Source organism: Pan troglodytes, chromosome 15, assembly GCF_028858775.2.
Source record: "Pan troglodytes isolate AG18354 chromosome 15, NHGRI_mPanTro3-v2.0_pri, whole genome shotgun sequence".
In the NCBI taxonomy this organism is placed as follows: Eukaryota; Metazoa; Chordata; class Mammalia; order Primates; family Hominidae; genus Pan; species Pan troglodytes.
The window spans coordinates 94,418,383-94,439,068 of NC_072413.2; the positions used below are offsets into that span (position 1 = coordinate 94,418,383).

Genomic DNA, 20,686 nt, shown 5'->3' on the forward strand with positions numbered 1-20,686 from the left:
GGCTGTAACCCCTGCTAAAGGAAAGGTCAACCACTTACCCTTTACTGGAAAGACAAATGATGCAAACAGTTGGGAGGAACTAAAACCCATATTAAAGGTTTGGGTTCAAAATACACTTTATTTGTTGTGTTTGTAACAAGCGAAATTTAAGGACTAAAGGGAACACAGCCTAGCAACTGGTCGCAAAGGTGCATCATACACAAACAGATCTCTGTCCCAACTAGGAATCAAGGAATGACAGCTCAGAACCTGCGGCCCCCTCTGGTTGGAATTTATGGGCTCCAGTGCCACTGGCCAGAGAGAGATTGATCTTCCTTTTCTCTCAGTCACTTTCTCAAAATGTCAGGGAAGAGATTGGCCATCCAACCTATGGTTCTCTTGTGGTTCACCTCATGGAATGTGACCATTTCCCTGGCAGCCGTTGAGGACAAAGGGTAGGGCAAATCCAGAAGAGGGGTGTTGGGCCAGTCACAGGGAGCAAGGAGGGTGGGTTAGGTGACCTGGCCCAGCATGCCATGTGAGCCAGGGCTACAGAGGGGCCAGGACTCATTTCATCCTGAAGGCAAAGCTGACTACACAGTTTCCAGACTGGAGCTGGCAAGTGAAAATACAGGACACCCAGTTAGATCTGAATTTCAGATAGACAGTGAATAATTGTTTAGCTTACCTATACCCTGTGCAATATTGAAGACAAGCTTGTACTAAAAATTTAGTCATTTGTTTATCTGAAATTCAAATTTAGCTGGATGTCCTGTGTTTTACCTGGCAACCCTACATCTAGGCCACTAGACCTGTTTATGAGGACAGTTAATTGTGCAATACGTATTCACTAGGTATCTACTGTGTACACAGAATTGAAGTGGATCTTCCCCTCAACAACTCATTCTCCCAGCTTTCTCCCAAGGACATCTCCTAGCATCTCAGTTGCTCTAGCCTCACTCCCCTCCTCCCACCAGTCAACTCGTTGGTAAATTCTGTTCATTCATCATCTGAAATGTATCATAAACACATTTTGTTCTCTTTGTATCTATGGCAACTTTCTAGCCAGCCTCAGCCTTTAGCTTCTTGGACTACTCAAGTGGTTGTGCAGCTGGGGCCTGCCTTTGCGCCCTCCAATCCATCGTCCATAGCACCACCTCAGCCATTTTGTTGAAATGTCATTCATAACTCTGATATATCAATAAAAAACATGTATCAGAATATCACAGGTACCTCCAGAATCTGTACAAGGGTGATATATCGAGTTAAAAATACACGTATCAATCAATAGCAAACCAGGTGGCTAAAAGAAAGAAATACATGTATTGGAATATTACATATACCCCAAATATATGCACTATGATATATTACAATATGTATCAAAATATTAAATTAAATATGAAATTCAGATCACTTTGCCGTCCTGCTTTAAAAGTGAAAAACCCAACTGGGCTTAGTAGCTCAAGCCTGTAATTCCAGCACTTTGGGAGGCCGAGGCAGGAGGATTGCTTGAGACCAGGAGTTTAAGACCAGTCTGGACATCACAATGAGACCCTGCCTCTACACAAAACAATTTTTTTTTATTAGCCTGGCATGGTGGCAAGCGCCTGTAGTCCCAACTACTCAGGAGTCTAGGTGGACTCAGCTGTTCCCAGGAGGTTGAGGCTGCAGTGTGCTGTGATTGTGCCACTGCGCCCCACCCTGGGCAACAGAGTGAGATCTTGTCTAAAAAAAAAAAAAAAAAAAAGGCTTCAAACCCTTCCATAGCCTTTTATTGCTATTGGAATGAATCTAAACTCCTCAGCGTGGCTCAGAAACCCTGATAATCTGGCTCTCACCTACCGCATCCCCTACCAATTCCCAGCTTGGCTCCAGTCATTTTCTCAGGAGCAATTGTACTCTTACCTCAGTAGGGCTTTTTGTTTTTGTTTTTGTTTTTGTTTTTTGAAAAGAATTTTTGCTCTGTCGCCCAAGCTGGAGTGCAGTTGTGCAGTCTCGGCTCACTGCAACCTCAGCCTCCCAGGTTCAAGCGATTCTCCTGCCTCAGCCTCCCGAGTAGCTGGGATTACAGGCACCTGCCACCAAGCCCAGCTAATTTATGTATTTTTAGTAGAGACAGGGTTTCACCATGTTGTCCAGGCTGGTCTTGAACTCCTGGCCTCAAGTGATCCACCCACCTCAGCCTCCCAAAGTGCTGGGATTACAAGCATGGGCCACCTCGCCTAGCCTCAGTAGGATTTTCACTGTGTGTTTCTCCTGCCTCTTCAGTTGTTTCCTTGTAAACTCTGGGCTCAAAAGCTTTGGATTGGTTACTTAACTTAGACCAATGTATTGTGATTGAAAGGTTCCATATTGAACACCATATTTTTAAAACCCCGAAACCCTGCTCCAACACGGATCCCTGAATTTGGAAGGATTTTTGCCAAATCACACTGTTGCATGGCTCTCAATTATTTCTTCTGATTCCAGTAGGTTTTAACGTAGTTATTTTGGTTGCATCCCTCTATGGGACTGCACAGGCTATGGGTTGTGGAGAGACTGAATATGAGGGACAGGTCAGTGAACTGTCAAGAAATGTTTTTAATTCCTCATTCCCAGGACGTACTTAATCTTAACCAGTGAAACCAATTTTTAAAGCCAGAGTCAGTGGCCTGCACATGCAATGTCCTTTTTAACATGGTATTTATTTTGGGGAGGGCCCATGTGGCAAAGAAAAAAAAAGAAAAAAACAATTTAGGTTAAAAAAAATAAAACTACAGGCTGGGGCGAGGTGGCTCATGCCTGTAATCCCACCATTCTGCGAGGCCAAGGAGGGAGGATTGCTTAAAGCCAGGAGGTGGAGACCAGCCTGGGTAACAATTGGAGACTCTGTTTCTACAAAAAAATAAAATAAATGAGCTGGGCACGGAGGTGTGTGCCTATATAGTCCCAGCTACTTGGGAGGCTAAGGCAGGAGGATCACTTGAATCCAGGATTTCAAGGCTGCAGTAAGCTATGATCAGGCCACTGCACTCCAGCCTGGGCAAGAGAGCAAGGCCCTGTCTCTACCAAAAAAAATTATATTTAATATTAATACCTTTATGGAATCTCAGTGGCAACCTGCTACCATCTCTGCGAAAGACTTTTAGTTTTTAATTTTGTTTAGATTAAATTTAAATTATAAAATTTGTCTCCTAAAGCATTTTTTTCTTTTCTTTTTTTTTTTTTTGAGACAAAGTGTTGCTCTTCTCCCCCAGGCTGGAGTGCAATGGCGCGATTTCGGCTCACTGCAACATCCGCCTCCTGGGTTCAAGCAATTCTCCTGCCTCAGCCTCCCGAGTAGCTGGGATTACAGGTGCCTGCCACCACACCTGGCTAATTTTTGTATTTTTAGCAGAGACGGGGTTTCATCATGTTAGCCCGGCTGGTCTCGTGCCTGCCACCACACCTGGCTAATTTTCATATTTTTAGTAGAGACGGGGTTTCATCATGTTAGCCAGGCTGGTCTCGAACTCCAGACGTCAGGTAATCTGCCCACCTTGGCCTCCCAAAGTGCTGGGATTACAGGCATGAGCCACTGCGCCTGGCCTCCTAAAGCATTTTTAAGAAGAGTAAATCACTATTCAAATAAGTGGTATGGTTGGATGTGGTGGTTCACGCCTGTAATCCCAGCACTTTGGGAGGCTGAGGTGGGCAGATCACCTGAGGTCAGGAGTTCCATACCAGCCTGGCCAACATGGCAAAAACCTGTCTACTAAAAATACAAAAATTAGCCAGGTGTGGTGGCACACACCTGTAATCTCAGCTACTCGGGAGGCTGAGGCAGGAGAATCACTTGAACCAGGGAGGTGGAGGTTGCAGTGAGCCAGGATTGTGCCACTGCACTCCATCCAGTCTAGGAGGATGCTACTATCATCATCGACAGAGAAAGACTCCGTCTCAAATAAAAATGAAATGAAATGAAATAAAATAAAATAAAATAAAATAAAATAAGCAGTATGGCCAGACTCGGTGGTTCATGCCTATAATCCCAGCACTTTGGAAGGCCGAGGCAGGAGGATTGCTTGAGCCCAAGAGTTCAAGACCAGCCTGGGCAACACAGCGAGACCCTGTCTCAAAAATAAAAAAATAAATCAAGCGGTAGTTTTAAGCTTTATTTGAGCTTAAAGGAACATATCTTTAGCCTTAGAAGTCACACATATCTCTAATTCACCAAGTCTGTACCTTTTCTTTCTTTCTTATAATAGGAGGATTCTGAGGTTCCATTCACTGAAGAAGATTATCGAAGAAGAAAGTCTCATCCTAATTTTCTGGACCACATAAATGCTGAAAAAATGGTTCTCAAATTTGGAAAAAAGGTAAGTCTGGCATAGTGGAACATGGACATCATCTGAAGTCTTTAAACATCTCTTTGTGTAGTTTCCTGGGACTTACCCCACGGATGTCTGAGCTTTAGGCTCACCCCAGGATACACTGTCCTTAGGGGTCCTGGCCCAGGTTCTGGTCCAGCACACTGGGTTGAAAGCCCTGCATCACCACCCAGCCGAGCTTGAGCCGTCACCCACAAAGGGGTCTGTGTGTCTGAAAAGCTGTTTGGCCCAAAAGAGGCAAATAACTCAGAGTTGTAATGGGGAACAGGGGAACCACATTTTCCCTGTTCCCAGAATCTATCTCATTTGTTTCTTAAAACAACTCTGAAAAGTGCCTATTAACCTCCTCTTATGAATAAGGAGATGGGAGCTTCCAGAGGTTAAATAATTTGCCCAAGGTCACATAACTAGGATTTACTGAGCACTGTCCTGAGCGCATCTCAGCCTTGACTCATCTACTCCTTCTAACAAGGCTGTTATCTATGCATATTGATGTCCTCAGCGCATTTCCTGGCATGGAGCTGAGATTCGGTCTGAGAGCCATCAGCCACCAAAGCCTGCTGGGTTTGCTTTTTTTCTTTGGAATCCAAAACCCCATCATTCAATAGAATTTATCTTGACACATCCTTGGTCACTCACTGGTCATTAAGACATTCTCATAGCTTTTTTTTTTTTTTTTTTGAGATGGAGTCTCGCTCTGTCGCCCAGGCTGGAGTGCAGTGGTGCAATCTTGGCTCACTGCAACCTCTGCCTCCTGGGTTCAAATCATTCTCCTGCCTCAGCCTCCCGAGTAGCTGGGACTACAGGCACGTGCCACCATGCTCGGCTAATTTTTTGTATTTTTAGTAGAGTCAGATTTCCACCATGTTAGCCAGGATGATCTCGATCTCCTGAACTCGTGATCCGCCCGCCTTGACCTCCCAAAGTGTTGGGATTATGGGCATGAGCCACCATGCCCAGCCCCTTCTGTTGCAGCTATTGCAGTATCTGGCCAGCAGCCTGCAATGCAAAGGGGCTATCTCTTTGTTCCCAGGCGGATTGGCAGGTTGAGAAATAATAGACACACACAACATAGTGAAAGCTGGGTCCAGGGGGGTCACCGCCTCCTGGTCCCGCGGTGCCAACAATGCACTGGATATACCAGCATTTATTATTAAGTTTAGTGAGGGCGGGGATAGGTTAGTGAGGGATTTAGGGTCATTTGATTATGAGGTGAGATGGTCACATGGGGATGAAGTAATTCTTTAACATAACATCTGTATGCAGAAGTACAATATACAGGGATAAGAATTTACAATGTAGTGTGTGCATCAGTAATTTCTAACAGAGCCTTAAAACAGAAACACAGTCTTTCCATAACCTATGATTAGCAAGGTATTAATCAGCAGTAACAGTTGCAGCCAAAGCTGGTTACAAACAATCCATAGAAACAAGACATGAAGCTAGACAACTGGTTAGACCAGAAATTCTCAGAAGGGAGTATGCCTTAACCCTACAGAGGCCTAGAAGAGCCGTGGCAAGATGAGGGTGTTTATAGTCCTATCTTATCCATATGGACAGGCACCCCCCATGCGTCCATTTATAGGCTCTCCATAAGGGTCGCATTCCTTTCCCAGAGCTATGAACATCTGCTTTTCTGGGATAGGAATCTTGGTGATGTGAAACCTCCCTGACTGCACGTCCATTCATAGGCTCTCTGCAGGGGGAAGCACATCACGCGCTGTTGGCTCATTCTGGCAGCCCAACCTGGCATTGTCTTTACACAATTCTGCATGCAATTTTGTATTTACAATAGTCAGGAGCATTTCATCTTTTATTCTGTAGCAATAGTTTCAGGGGGTTGCCCTACAGCAGCAAAATTCATCATTTTGACATGTCCATTATAAAATTATTTTATTTCTCTTGCCTTTCTTCAGAATAGATGATAGGAATGCCCTGACAATGAATAAGTAGTGACAGCTGAAAAATTATGATGATGATGATTTTTCATTCAGAGTTTTTATTTTTATTCAACTATAAGCAAACAGCAGAATTAACACAACATTCAGCAACTCCAGACCAGCTTTTCTTACCCCCATGAAGAGCAATCAATTTGACAGACACAGATGTAGGGATTCCTGATAAGCGGTCAGCTAGTACTGCTGCCCATCTACAGGGCCATGCCCCAACAACAGCAAAGCCACTCTCCCTACTCCTTTTTCCAGGATTGCTCTTTAAAGGGACCAGAGTGAGATACTGACGCCTATTAAGGCAACTGAGAGGCCCGTGTTGGGGCTGAGCCTCATTGCGAGCCTCTGGTTGTCTAGCGACGGTGCCATAAAAACACACTGCTACAGTTCTGGTCTCAGGATCACAAAGGCAGAGGCAACCAATCCTTTTTTTTTTTTTTAACCTCCCTTAAAGATTCTTTGATGCTTTGCTCTATTACTGTAGACCTGGTCTATTTCTGCCAAATTTTTTCTTTAAATTCTGGGTTGCTATTTTCATAATAACAATTTGATGACCCCATCACAATACCAAAATATCCCCCAAAATGAAGTTCAAAATTGATCAAAACATAAACCAGAGTGAGTGACTAGAATGATAAAGGCCAGGCAGCAGGAAAAGTCACCCTAAGCCACCATCTCAGTGCTCAGGTCTTGTCTGTCCAAAGGGGAGTTGGAAGAGGAGAAAGCTATGGTACATGCAGCACTGAACTGGAGAACACAGCTCGGGGCCTCCAGGACGGTTCAGGTCGCCGAGCTGCCCCCTACTTCCCAGACAGCTGCTCCTACAATTTGGGCACATAGTCGTCCCACTCGGCCTGGTAACACGTGCCGGCCACCGGGACCCCGAGCGCGTACTTTTTACGGAGGGACGCCACCTTGAATTTGCCACGGTGGTCTCCGGAGCGGTTGCTGAGGATGGGCTCGTCACATTTCAGCGGCCTGTGCCTTGGGAGACCTCGAGCCCACATAATCCGGAGAGGACTGTGCCACTGCTGATGTCACTGCCCTTCATGTGGACCACCAGGAAATGATGCCATTCCCTGTATTGGGGATCCTTCCTGCTGGGAGCATCCGGGTCTGTCAAGACCCAGGTGTAGAGTTTCCCTAAATCAAGACCATCCCACGAAATGCCGGTGGGTCTGTTCTTCACCTGGGTGGGATCGGGCACGGTGCTCCGCTCGTCCACCGCCGCCCCGTGCAGGTGACATGCAGCGGGTGCTGCGGCTGCTCGTCCACTTCCTGAAGGCTCCAGGGCCCGGACCGCTGTCTGAGGTTCACCCGCGTGGCGGGGCCGAGCGGAGCGCGCAGTCGGGAGTGCCGCGGGAGGCCAGGCGCCGGCGGCAGCGGCGACACGGGGGTCTCCGCCAGCTGAAAAATTACGGAGGGCTTACTGTGTTCTCAGTATTTTACTCATGGTATCTTATGTCATCTGTGTTTTACTCGCAGTATCTATGAGTTCTCAGTGTTTTACTCATGGTATCTCATGTCATCTTCAAGAGTCTCATAAACAATTCCCAGAATTCTGTGAGGTAGGTACTACTATCATCCTCATATAACTTGGAGAAAACCCCAAACCCTCTGAAAGTGTCATTGCATTGTTCCCATTAGTGGAAGACCAGCGCTTAGTGAACGCTAATAATAGTTCTAAGATGACACCTAGTGGTCTCGGAGGATATTACCATAGGAACTTCGGTCCTATAAAAAACACTTTACCAATACAAACACTGTGAGCATCAAACATTGGAAGAAACAACAGGAAATTAGGAATTCTAGCCCTTTTTCTGTCCATTAACTTATGACTTTAGCCGTGTTATTAAACTTCTGGGCTTAAAATAAGTAAACCGGCTAGATTAGATGGTTTAAATTTATTCCAGTTCTAAATTCCATAACTGTTATTTTATTGGAACCCGTGATTTCTTGATCATTTATGTTTAATTTACAGGTGGAAAATGTATGCTTACACATATAAAGCTGATTTAAGTGAATAACAGTCTAAAATGAGAAATATGATCATATTAATATATTTTTATTACAAAACCTTACACTTGTCATTTAAATAATAAAATCAAAATTTCGTTGTAAAAATCTATTATTTTTATCCCCAACTTTCTTACTCACTCTTTTCTACACCATTAATAAGATTGATTTGGCCAATTTGGTCATCCCAATGATCTTTTTTGATAAGTGATGCTAATGTTTTTATCTGGGAGATAGACCCTTGAAAATAATCATTTAACACATTCATTTAACTAATGTCCAGTTAGATCAAATTATGGACCAGGCACTGTGATAAGGAGCTGCCCTCACAGCCATCGATAAAGCAAACACAGTCTATGCACTCCAGAGGCTGGTTGTCAAGTGGTTTATCTACTGTTATCACATCCTCAGCCAGCACATTCATATACAAGATTACATACACAAAAGGTAGACTTCTATTCAGTATTCTGAGGCAAAGAGGAGACCCTAATAATTATACAAGTTGCCAAAATAGTCCTGAATTGCCTGATACCAAAATTGCTTTCATCTTTTAATGAGTCACACTGATTTTTTTTTTTTTTTTTTTGAGACAGAGTCTTGCTCTGTTGCGTAGGCTGGAGTGCAGTGGCATGATCTCGGGTCACTGCAACCTCTGCCTCCCAAGTTCAAATGACTCTCCTGCCTCAGCCTCCTGAGTAGCTGGAATTACAGGCATGTGCCACCACGCCTGGCTAAATTTTGTATTTTTTAGTAGAGACAGGGTTTCACCATGCTGGCCAGGCTGGTCTTGAACTCCTGACCTCAGGTGATTCACCTGCCTCGGCCTTCCAAAGTGCTGGGGTTACAGGTGTGAGCCACCGTGCCCGGCCGTAGTTTGTCTTGAAAACTATTTTGTCTGATATAAGTATAGTGACTCCTGCTTCTTTTTGGTTTCCATTGGCATGGAATATCTTTTTCCATCCCTTTATTTTCAGTCTATGTGTGTCTTTACAGGTAAAGTGTGTTTCTTGTAGGCAACAGATCAATGTGTCTTGTTTTTTTCATCAATTCAGCCAGTCTATGTCTTTTGATTAGAGAATTTAGTCCACTTACATTCAATGTTATTATTGGTAAGTAAGGACTTACTCCTGCCTTTTGTTATTTGTTTTCTAGTTGTTTTATTGTCTTATCTTCCTTCTTTCTTTCCTTCCTATCTTGCTGTAGGGATGGTGATTTTCTCTGGTGATATGATTTAGTTTCTTGCTTTTTATTTTTTGTGCAACCATTGTAAGTTTTTTAGTTTGAGGTTACAATAAGGCTTGCAAATACTATCTTATAACCCATTATTTTAGTCGGATAACAATCTAACCCTATTGGCGTAAAGAAACCAGCAAAAAGAAAACTAATAACACTATGCCTTACTCCCATCCCCCAATTTTTAAACTTTTTGATGTTTCTATTTATATCTTATTGTACTGTGTCATAAAAAGCTGTTGTAGTTATTATTTTTTTTGGTTCATTGTATAGTCTTCCTACTTAGAATGAGATAGTTTACACACCACCGTTAAAGTGTTCTAATATTTTGTTTTTCTGTGTACTTCCTATTACCAGTGAGTTTTGTACCTTCAGGTGATTATTGTTCATTAATGTCTTTTTCTTTCTGACTGAAGTACTCCCTTTAGTGTTTCTTGTAGGACAGGTCTGGTATTGATGAAATCCTTCAGCTTTTGTTTGTCTGGGAAAGTATTTCTCCTCCATGCTTGAAGGAGATTTTCACCAGATATACTATTCTAGGTGAAAGTTTTTTTCCCTCAGCACTTTTCAATATGTCATGCCTCTTTCCTGGCCTGTAAGGTTTTCCACTGAAAAGTCTGCTGCTAGATGTATTAGAGCTCCATTGTATGTTATCTGTTTCTTTTCTCTTGCTACTTTTTGGATCCTTTTTTAATCCTTTACCTTTAAAAGTTTGATTATTATATGCCTATATGTTGTCTTGTGTATTAGTCCATTAGTCCATTAGTCCATTTTCGCACTGCTATAAAGAACTAACTGAGACTGAGTAATTTATAAAGAAAAGAGGTTCAGGCCAGGCGTGGTGGCTCACGCCTGTAATCCCAGCACTTTGGGCAGGCGGGCAGATCACCTGAGGTTGGAAGTTCGAGACCTGCCTGGCCAACATGGAGAAACCCCGTCTCTACTGAAAATACAAAATTAGCCAGGCGTGGTAGTGCATGCCTGTAATCCCAGCTACTCGGGAGGCTGAGGCAGGAGAATCGTTTGAACCTGGAAGGCAGAGGTTGCAGTGAGCTGAGATCGCTCCATTGCACTCCAGCCTGGGCAACAAGAGCGAAACTCCGTCTCAAAAACAAACAAACAAAAAAATTGGTTTAATTGACTCACAGCACAGTTCCACAGGCTGTACAGGAAGCATGTTTGGGGAGGCCTCAGGAAACTTACAACCATGGCAGAAGATAAAGGGGAAGCAGACACATATTACATGGCCTGAGAAGGAGGAAGAGAGAGTGAAGGGGCAGCTGCTACACACTTTTATAAACAACCAGAACTCATGAGAACTCACTCACTATTACAAGAACGGCAAGGGGTAAATATGGCCCCATGAGCCAATCACTTCCCACAAGGCCCCTCTTCCAACATTGGGGATTACAATTCGACGTGAGATTTGGGTGGGAACACAGACCCAAGCCATATCATGTTGTTTGAGTCAAATCCGCATACTGTTCTGTAACCTTCTTGTACTTGGATTGTTGATACCTTTCTCTAGATTTGAGAAGTTCTCCACTATTGTCCCTTTGAATAAACTGTCTACACCTATCTCTTACTCGACTTCCTCTTTAAGGCCAATAACTCTTAGAGGTGCCCTTTTGAGGCTATTTTCTAGATCCTATAGGCATGTTTCATTGTTTTTCTTTTTTTGTCTCCTCTGACTATATATCTATATTTCTGCCAAAAACATACGGTTTTATTTATACTCAGAAACAAGTAGATCATGCACATATATATGAAGATAAAAATTAAAGGGATAATTGCATAAGTTTGCCTGTAGAGAGCTTTGAAAACCTGTTTACTCTTTTTTTATTATTTTAAGTTCTAGGGTACATGTGCACAATGGGCAGGTTTGTTACATATGTATACATGTCCCATGTTGGTTTGCTGCACCCATTAATTCGTCATTTACATTAGGTATTTCTCCTAATGCTATCCTTCCCCCATCCCCCACCTTACGACAGGCCCCAGTGTGTGATGTTCCCCACCCTGTGTCCAGGTGTTCTCATTGTTCAATTCCCACTTATGAGTGAGAACATGCGGTGTTTGGTTTTCTGTCCTTGCAATAGTTTGCTCAGAATGATGGTTTCCAGCTTCATCCATGTCCCTACAAAGGACATGAACTCATCCTTTTTTATGGCTGCATAGTATTCCATGGTGTATATGTGTCACATTTTCTTAATCCAGTTTATCATTGATGGACATTTGAGTTGGTTCCGAGTCTTTGCTATTGTGGATAGTGCCGCAATAAACATATGTGTGCATGTGTCTTTATAGCAGCATGATTTATAATCCTTTGGGTATATACCCAGTAATGGAATGGCTGGGTCAAATGCTACTTCTAGTTCTAGATCCTTGAGGAATCGCCACACTGTCTTCCACAATGGTTGAACTAGTTTACAGTCCCACCAACAGTGTAAAAGCGTTCTTATTTCTCCACATCCTCTCTAGCACCTGTTGTTTCCTGACTCTTTAATGATTGCCATCCTAACTGGTGTGAGATGGTATCTCATTGTGGTCTTGATTTGCATTTCTCTGATGGCCAGTGATGATGAGCATTTTTTCATGTGTCCATTGGCTGCATAAATGTCTTCTTTTGTAAAGTGTCTGTTCATATCCTTCGCCCACTTTTTGATGGGGTTGTTTGATTTTTTCTTGTAAATTTGTTTGAGTTCTTTGTAGATTCTGGATATTAGCCCTTTGTCAGATGGGTAGATTACAAAAATTTTCTTCCATTCCGTAGGTTGCCTGTTCACTCTGATGGCAGTTTATTTTGCTGTGCAGAAGCTCTTTAGTTTAGTTAGATCCCATTTGTCTATTTTGGCTTTCGTTGCCATTGCTTTTGGTGTTTTAATCATGAATCCTTGCCCATGCCTCTGTCCTGAATGGTATTGCCTAGGTTTTCTTCTGGGGTTTTTATGGTTTTAGATCTAACATTTAAGTCTTTAATTCATTTGAATTAATTTTTGTATAAGGTGTAAGGAAGGGATCCAGTTTCAGCTTTCTACATATGGCTAGCCAGTTTTCCCAGCACTGTTTATTAAATAGGGAATCCTTTCCCCTTTTCTTGTTTTTCTCAGGTTTGTCAAAGATCAGATGGTTGTAGATGTGTGGTGTTATTTCTGAGGCCTCTGTTCTGTTCCATTGGTCTGTATATCTGTTTTGGTACCAGTACCATGCTGTTTTGGTTACTGTAGCCTCGTAGTATCGTTTGAAGTCAGGTAGCGTGATGCCTCCAGCTTTGTTCTTTTTGCTTAGGATTGTCTTGGCAATGCGGGCTCTTTTTTGGTTCAGTATGAACTTTAAAGTATTTTTTTCCAATTCTGTGAGGAAAGTCATTGGTAGATTGATGGGGATGGCATTGAATCTATAAATTACCTTGGGCAGTATGGCCATTTTCATGATATTGATTCTTCCTGTCCATGAGCATGGAATGTTCTTCCATTTGTTTGTGTCCTCTTTTATTTCGTTGAGCAGTGGTTTGTAGTTCTCCTTGAAGAAGTCCTTCACATCCCTTGTAAGTTGGATTCCTAGGTATTTTATTCTCTTTGAAGCAATTCCAAATGAGAGTTCACTCATGATTTGGCTCTCTGTCTGTTATTGGTGTATAGGAATGCTTGTAATTTTTGCACATTGATTTTGTATCCTGAGACTTTGCTGAAGTTGCTTATCAGCTTAAGGAGATTTTGGGCTGAGACAATGGGGTTTTCTAAATATATAATCATGTCATCTGCAAACAGGGACAATTTGACTTCCTCTTTTCCTAATTGAATACCCTTTATTTCTTTCTCTTGCCTGATTGCCCTGGTCAGAACTTCCAACACTACGTCGAATAGGAGTGGTGAGAGAGGGCATCCCTGTCTTGTGCCAGTTTTCAAAGGGAATGCTTCCAGTTTTTGCCCATTCAGTATGATATTGGCTGTGGGTTTGTCATAAATAGCTCTTAGTATTTTGAGATACGTTCCATCAATACCTAGTTTATTAAAAGTTTTTAGCAAGAAGGGCTGTTGAATTTTTTTTTTTTTTTTTTTTTTTTTTTTTTGAGATGGAGTCTCACTCTGTCACCCAGGCTGGAGTGCAGTGGTGCTATCTCGGCTCACTGCAAGCTCCGCCTCCTGGGTTCATGCCATTCTCCTGCCTCAGCCTCCCGAGTAGCTGGGACTACAGGCGCGCGCCACTATGCCTGGCTAATTTTTTGTATTTTTAGTAGAGACGGGGTTTCACTGTGTTAGCCAGGATGGTGTCAATCTCCTGACCTCGTGATCCGCCCGCCTCTGCCTCCCAAAGTGCTGGGATTACAGGCGTGAGCCACCACGCCTGGCCAGGGCTGTTGAATTTTGTCGAAGGCCTTTTCTGCATCTATTAAGATAATCATGTGGTTTTTGTCTTTGGTTCTGTTTATGTGATGGATTACGTTTATTGATTTGTGTATGTTGAACCAGCCTTGCATCCCAGGGATGAAGCCCCCTTGATCATGGTGGATAAGCTTTTTGATATGCTGCTGGATTTGGTTTGCCAGTATTTTATTTTCACATCGATGTTCATCAGGGATATTGGTCTAAAATTCTCTTGTTTTTGTTGTGTCTCTGCCAGGCTTTGTTATCAGGATGATGCTAGCCTCATAAAATGAGTTAGGGAGGATTTCCTCTTTTTCTATTGATTGGATTCATTTCAGAAGGAATGGTACCAGCTCCTCTTTGTACCTCTGGTAGAATTCAGCTGTGAATCCGTCTGGTCCTGGACTATTTTTGGTTGGTAGACTATTAATTATTGCCTCAATTTCAGAGCCTGTTATTGGTCTATTCAGGGATTCAACATCTCCCTGGTTTAGTCTTGGGAGGGTGTATCTGTCCAGGAATTTATCCATTTCTTCTAGATTTTCTAGTTTATTTGTGTAGAGGTGTTTATTCTCTGGTGGTAGTTTGTATTTTTGTGGGATCGGTGGCAATATCCCCTTTGTCATTTTTATTGCATCTATTTGATTCTTCTCTCTTTTCTTCTTTATTAGTCTTGCTAGCGGTCTGTTTTGTTGATCTTTTCAAAAAACCAGATCCTGGATTCATTGATTTTTTGAAGGGTTTTTTGTGTCTCTATCTCCTTCAGTTCTGCTCTAATCTTAGTTGTTTCTTGTCTTCTGCTAGCTTTTGAATTTGTTTGCTCTTGCTTCTCTAGTTCTTTCAATTGTGATGTTAGGGTGTCAATTTTAGATCTTTTCTGCTTTCTCTTGTGGGCATTTAGTGCTATAAATTTCCCTCTACACACTGCTTTGAATGTGTCCCAGAGATTCTGGTACGTTGTGTCTTTGTTCTCATTGATTTCAAAGAACATCTTTATTTATGCCTTCGTTTCATTATTTACCCAGTAGTCATTCAGGACCAGGTTGTTCAGTTGCCATGTTATGCGGTTTTGAGTGAGTTTCTTAACCCTGCGTTTTCATTTGATTGCACTGTTGTCTGAGAGACAGTTTTTTGTGATTTTTGTTCTTTACTATTTGCTGAGGAGTACTTTACTTCCAACTATGTGGTCAATTTTGGAATAAGTGCAATGTGGTGCTAAGAAGAATGTATATTCTGTTGATTTGTTTGTGGTGAGTTCTGTAGATGTCTAGTATGTCTGCTTGGTGCAGAGCTGAGTTCAAGTCCTGGATATCCTTGTTAACCTTCTATCTCATTGATATGTCTAATATTGACAGTGGGGTGTTAAAGCCTCCCATTATTATTGTGTGGGAGTCTAAGTCTCTTTGTAGTCTCTAAGGACTTGCTTTATGAATCTGGGTGCTCCTGTATTGGGTGCATATATATTTAGGATAGTTAGCTCTTCTTGTTGAATTGATCTCTTTACCATTATGTAATGGCCTTCTTTGTCTCTTTTGATCTTTGTTGATTTAAAGTCTGTTTTATCAGTACAATTTGACTTCCTCTTTTCCTAATTGAATACCTTTTATTTCTTTCTCTTGCCTGATTGGCCAGAACTTCCTACGCTCCGTTGAATAGGAGTGATGAGAGAGGTAATCCTCTCTCTACCCAGGATTGCAACCCCTGCTTTTTTTTTTTTTTTGCTTTCCATTTGCTTGGTAGATCTTCCTCCAGCCCTTTATTTTGAGCCTATGTGTGTCTCTGCACATGAGATGGGTCCCCTGAATACAGCACACTGATGGGTCTTGACTCTTTATCCAATTTGCCAGTCTGTGTCTTTTAATTGGGACATTTAGCCCATTTACATTTAAGGTTAATATTGTTATGTGTGAATTTGATCCTGTCATTATGATGTTAGCTGGTTATTTTGCCCATTAGTTCATGCAGTTTCTTCCTAGCATCGATGGTCTTTACAATTTGGCATGTTTTTTCAGTGGCTGTTAGCGGTTTTTCCTTTCCGTGTTTAGTGCTTCCTTGAGCCCTTGTAAGGCAGGCCTGGTGGTGACAAAGTCTCTCAGCATTTGCTTGTCTGTAAAGGATTTTATTTCTCCTTCACTTACGAAGCTTAGTTTGGCTGGATATGAAATTCTGGGTTGAAAATTCTTTTCTTTAAGAATGTTGAGGCCGGGCGCAGTGGCTCATGCCTGTAATCCCAGCACTTTGGGAGCCCACGGCAGGCAGATCACAAGGTCAGGAGAATGAGACCATCCTGGCTAACACAGTGAAACCCCATCTCTACTAAAAATACAAAAAAAAAAAAAAAAAATAGCCGGGCATGTTGGCAGGAGCCCGTAGTCCCAGCTACTCGGGAGACTGAGGCAGGAGAATGGTGTGAACCTGGGAGGCGGAGCTTGCAGTGAGCTGAGATCACGCCACTGCACTCCAGTCTGGGCGACAGAATGATGTTGAATATTGGCCCCCACTCTCTTCTGCCTTGTAGAGTTTCTGCCGAGAGGTCTGCTGTTAATCTGATGGGCTTCCCTTTGTGGGTAACTCGACCTTTCTCTCTGGCTGCCCTTAACATTTTTTCCTTCATTTCAACCTTGGTGAATTTGACAATTATTTGTCTTGGGATTCCTCTTCTCGAGGAGTATCTTTGTGGTGTTCTCTGTATTTCCTGAATTTGAATGTTGGCCTGCCTTGCTAGGTTAGGGAAGTTCTCCTGGATAATATCCTGAAGAGTGTTTTCCAGTTTGGTTCCATTCTCCCCATCACTTTCAGGTACGCCAATCAAACATAGATTTGGTCTTTTCACATAGTCCGATATTTCTTGGAGGCTTTGTTCATTTCTTTTTACTCTTTTTTCTCTAAACTTCTCTTCTCACTTCATTTCATTAATTTGACCTTCAATCACTGATACCCTTTCTTCCACTTGATTAAATCAGCTACTGAAGCTTGTGCATGCGTCATGAAGTTCTCGTGCCATGGTTTTCAGCTCCTTCAGGTCATTTAAGGTCTTCTCTACACTGTTTATTCTAGTTAGCCATTCATCTAATCTTTTTTCAAGGTTTTTAGCTTCCTTGCGATGTGTTCGAACATCCTCCTTTAGCTCGGAGAAGTTTGTTATTACCGACCTTCTGAAGCCTACTTCTGTCAACTCGTCAAAGTCATTATCCGTCCAGCTTTGTTCTGTTGCTGGCGAGGAGCTGCGATCCTTTGGAGAAGAAGAGGTGCTCTGTTTTTTTCCTCTGACTGTATTTTTTAATAGGGGGTTTTCAAGCTCACTCTTTCTTCTTTGATCAATTTTGTTATTAAAAGACTCTGATTCATTCTTCAGTACGGCAATTGCATTTTTCAGCTCCGGAGTTTCTGCTTGATTTTTAAAAATTATTTCAATCTCTTTGTTAAATTCATCCGATGGAATTCTGAATTCCTTCTCTATGTTTTCTTGATTTTCTTTGAGTTTCCTCAATACAGCTATTTTGAATTCTCTGTCTGAAAGGTCACATAGCTCTGCTTTGCCAGGATTGATCCCTGGTGCTTTATTTAGTTCATTTGGTGAGGTCATGCTTTCCCGGGTGGTGTTGATGCTAGTTGACGTTCTTCAGTGTCTGGGCATTGTAGAGTTATGTATTTATTGTTGTCTTCACCGTCTGGGCTTGTTTGTACCTGTCCCTCTTGGGAAGGCATTCCAGATATTCAAAAGGACATGGGTGTTATGATCTATGTTGTATCTGCTTTAGGGGGCACCCCAAGCCCATTAATGCTGCAATTCCTGCAGACTCATAGAGGTATCGCCTTGATAGTCTTAGACTAAATCTGGAAGAATTCTCTGGATTACCAGGCAGACTCTTGTTCTCTTCCCTTACATCTCTCCAAATATACAGAGTCTCTCTGTCTGTCTGTCTCTCTCTCTCTCTCTCTCTCTGTTCTAAGCCACCTAAAGCTGGGCGTGGAGTGACACAAGCAACCCTGTAGCCACCACCACTGTGACTGTGCTGGGTCAGACCTGAAGCCAGCACAGCACTGGGTCTTGCCAAGGCCTGCTGTAACCACTCCCTGGTTACTGCCTGTGTTCACTCAGGGCTCTGGGGCTCCACAATCAGCAGGTGGCATAACCAGCCAGGCCTGTGTCCTTCCCTTCAGGGTGGCAAGGTCCCCCAGGCTCCAGGTGGGTCCAGAAGTGCCATCTGGGAGTCAGGGACTACAGTGATAAACCTTAGAAGTCTACCTGGCGTTCTATCGTATTGCGGCTGAGCTAGCACTCACACCACAAGACGTAGTCCTTCCCAGTCTTCCCTCTTCTTTCCAAAGACAGAGGAGCCTCACCCAGTAGCCACCCCAGGCCACAAGGAGTACTGACAGACTAGTGCTGATGTTCCCTTAGGGTCCAAGGTCTCTTAAGTCAGCTGGTCTTGACTGCTGCCTGGCCTGGGACTCACCCTTCAGATGGGACTCACTCTTCAGGAAAGTAGGCTCCCCTCTGGCCCAGGGCAGGTCCAGAAATGCCATTCAAGAGTCAAGTCATGGCAGGGACCCCAAGAGCCTGCTTGGTGCTCTACCTAACTTTGGCCATGCTGGCACCTAAGGTGCAAGACAAAGTCCCCTTTACTGTTCCCTCTGCTTTTCTCAAGCAGAAGGAGTTTTGGCCTGTAGTCACCACAGCTGGGAATGTGCTGAATCTCACCTGAAGCCAGAAGGCTCATCCAAGGCCCTCGACATAGTACCTGGGTATCACTGCTGGTTATTCAGGGCCCAAGGGCTCTCAAGTTAGCAGGTGATGAATGCTGCCGAGACTAGGTCCTTTCCTTCAAGGCAGCAGGTTCCTTTTCTGGCCCAGGGTGTGTCTAGAAATGTGACTGAGCTGGTGTTCTAGATGCAAGACAAAGTCCCCCCTACTCTTCCCTCTCTGCTTCTCAAGCAGAAGGAAGGGGTCTCTTTGGAGCCACGAGCTGTGCAGCTTGGGGTTAGAGGAGAGGTGGTAGCAGTTCTTCCTTGGCTGCTCCAGCTGGTGTCTCAGTATGTTGCATGCCCTCCCCAGTCCACTGTCTCTGGGCCTCGCTCAGCACTGGAACTCACCTAGAGTTGCAGTCCTTATGGCCTGGATTGTCTTTCAAGTTTGCTTGGAGACACAGAGCGCTGTAGCCCTCGGTGGCGAGGTTTGGAGGCACTTAAATTATGACCGCTGATACCGGACAGCCCCCTCTGACTCAGGCTGGTTTAAATGCTCCTTCCATGGGCTGGGCTGGCATCAGCTGAATTTGGTCTGGTTTTTCTTTCTGCTCTAACAGGACAGTGCTGAGTTCAATGCCTCTCAAATGCTGTGTTCTCCCTCCTGCAGCACCCAGAGATGCTCTCCTGCTGGTGGGGGTGGGTGGCTTTGGCAATTCCAAACTGTTTTTTCTGGTTCTTCAGTGCCTCTTTCAGCGATATGAAGTTAAAATAGGTACTGTGAGGGCTCACCTGATTTTTGGTTCTTATGAAGCTGTTTTTTCTGTGTAGATAGTTATTGTTGTCCTTGCAGGGGAGATTTCCATCCCACCATCTTGCCCTGCCTCTGGGATTATCTTTTGACTGTTTGGTAGACTTTGGTTGAAAAACTGTCTTGGACTGTGGGAAGGCAGTTAGCAGGTGTCTGGGGGCAAGAAATGAGCCCTTTAGGCTAAATTTTCAAATCAGTTGACAGAAAGTTGTCCTTAAGTCTGTCTTATAATTTTTAAAATCTCTATTGTATTTGTGGTTAAGTCCTCCTTTTCAGGCCTAATATTTGTGAGGTGAGATCACTACCTTCCCACAAGAGCCTGAGTAACATTCTTCCTAAAAACTCCTGTAGGCCGGGCGCAGTGGCTTACGCCTGTAATCCCAGCACTTTGGGAGGCCAAGGCAGGCGGATCCCTTGAGGTAGGAGTTCAAGACCAGCCTGGCCAACATGGGGAAACCCTGTCTCTATTAAAAGTACAAAAATTACCTGGGCATGGTGGTTCTCACCTGTAATCCCAGCTACTTGGGAGGCTGAGGCAGGAGAATCACTTGAACCCAGGAGGCCAAGGTTGCAGTGAGCCTAGATTATGCCACTGCACTCCAGCCTGGGCAACAAGTGAAACTCTGTCTCAAAACAAACAAACAAACAAACAAAAAACTCCTGTCTTCTTGCACCATCCCCTGTTCGCCTGAAGAAGCTCAAGCGAGTTTTCTGATTGGTGGGTTTGGGGAGGGCCTGGCCATGTGAGCTTGGCCCCTTCTCCTTCCCTTCTCTCTGGGACTCCAGGGATGGTGGCTACTGTGCATTTCACCTTCCTCATGCCCTGAGACTTACAGCAGCAGGCCGCCATGTGGAGAAGTCCCTCGTTGTCCAGTGTTGCCTGGGACTGGTTGGAAAAGTTCATCTTATTCTGGATTCAGGGTTAGGAAGCTCATCATCATGGCTCACCTAAGGCATGGCCGCCAGCAGAACTCATATCAATAATAAAGATGGTATTTTGAGCTTATCTGGTTAAATATTGAGGCAGAGAGTAGAGGCTGAGAAGGGTAGTAGGGGGTGGGGGGAGGGAGGGATAGTGAATGAGTACAAAAAATGTTGGAAAGAATGAATAAGACCTACTATTTGATAGCACAGCAGGGTGACTATGGTCAGTAATAACTGAACTGTAGATTTTTAAATAACTTAAAGAGTATAATTGGAGTGTTTGTAATTCAATGGATAAATGCTTGAAGGGATGGATACCCCATTCTCCATGTTGTGCTTATTTCACATTGCATGCCTGTATCAAAACAT

The 20,686-nt window shown here is 43.5% G+C and overlaps 1 protein-coding gene and 1 pseudogene across 1 annotated transcript in view; one reads left to right on the top strand and one right to left on the bottom strand.

Annotated features, from left to right (window-relative positions):
- AK7 (adenylate kinase 7) overlaps positions 1–20,686 on the top strand; it is a 98,002-nt gene that overhangs the window by 24,610 nt on the left and 52,706 nt on the right. The window contains exon 5 of the mRNA XM_510154.6: positions 4,206–4,316. Within this exon, the coding sequence (XP_510154.5) occupies positions 4,206–4,316 (111 nt within the window). The remainder of the gene's footprint in view (positions 1–4,205; positions 4,317–20,686) is intronic.
- LOC134808415 (phosphatidylethanolamine-binding protein 1-like) lies at positions 6,991–20,297 on the bottom strand (annotated as a pseudogene).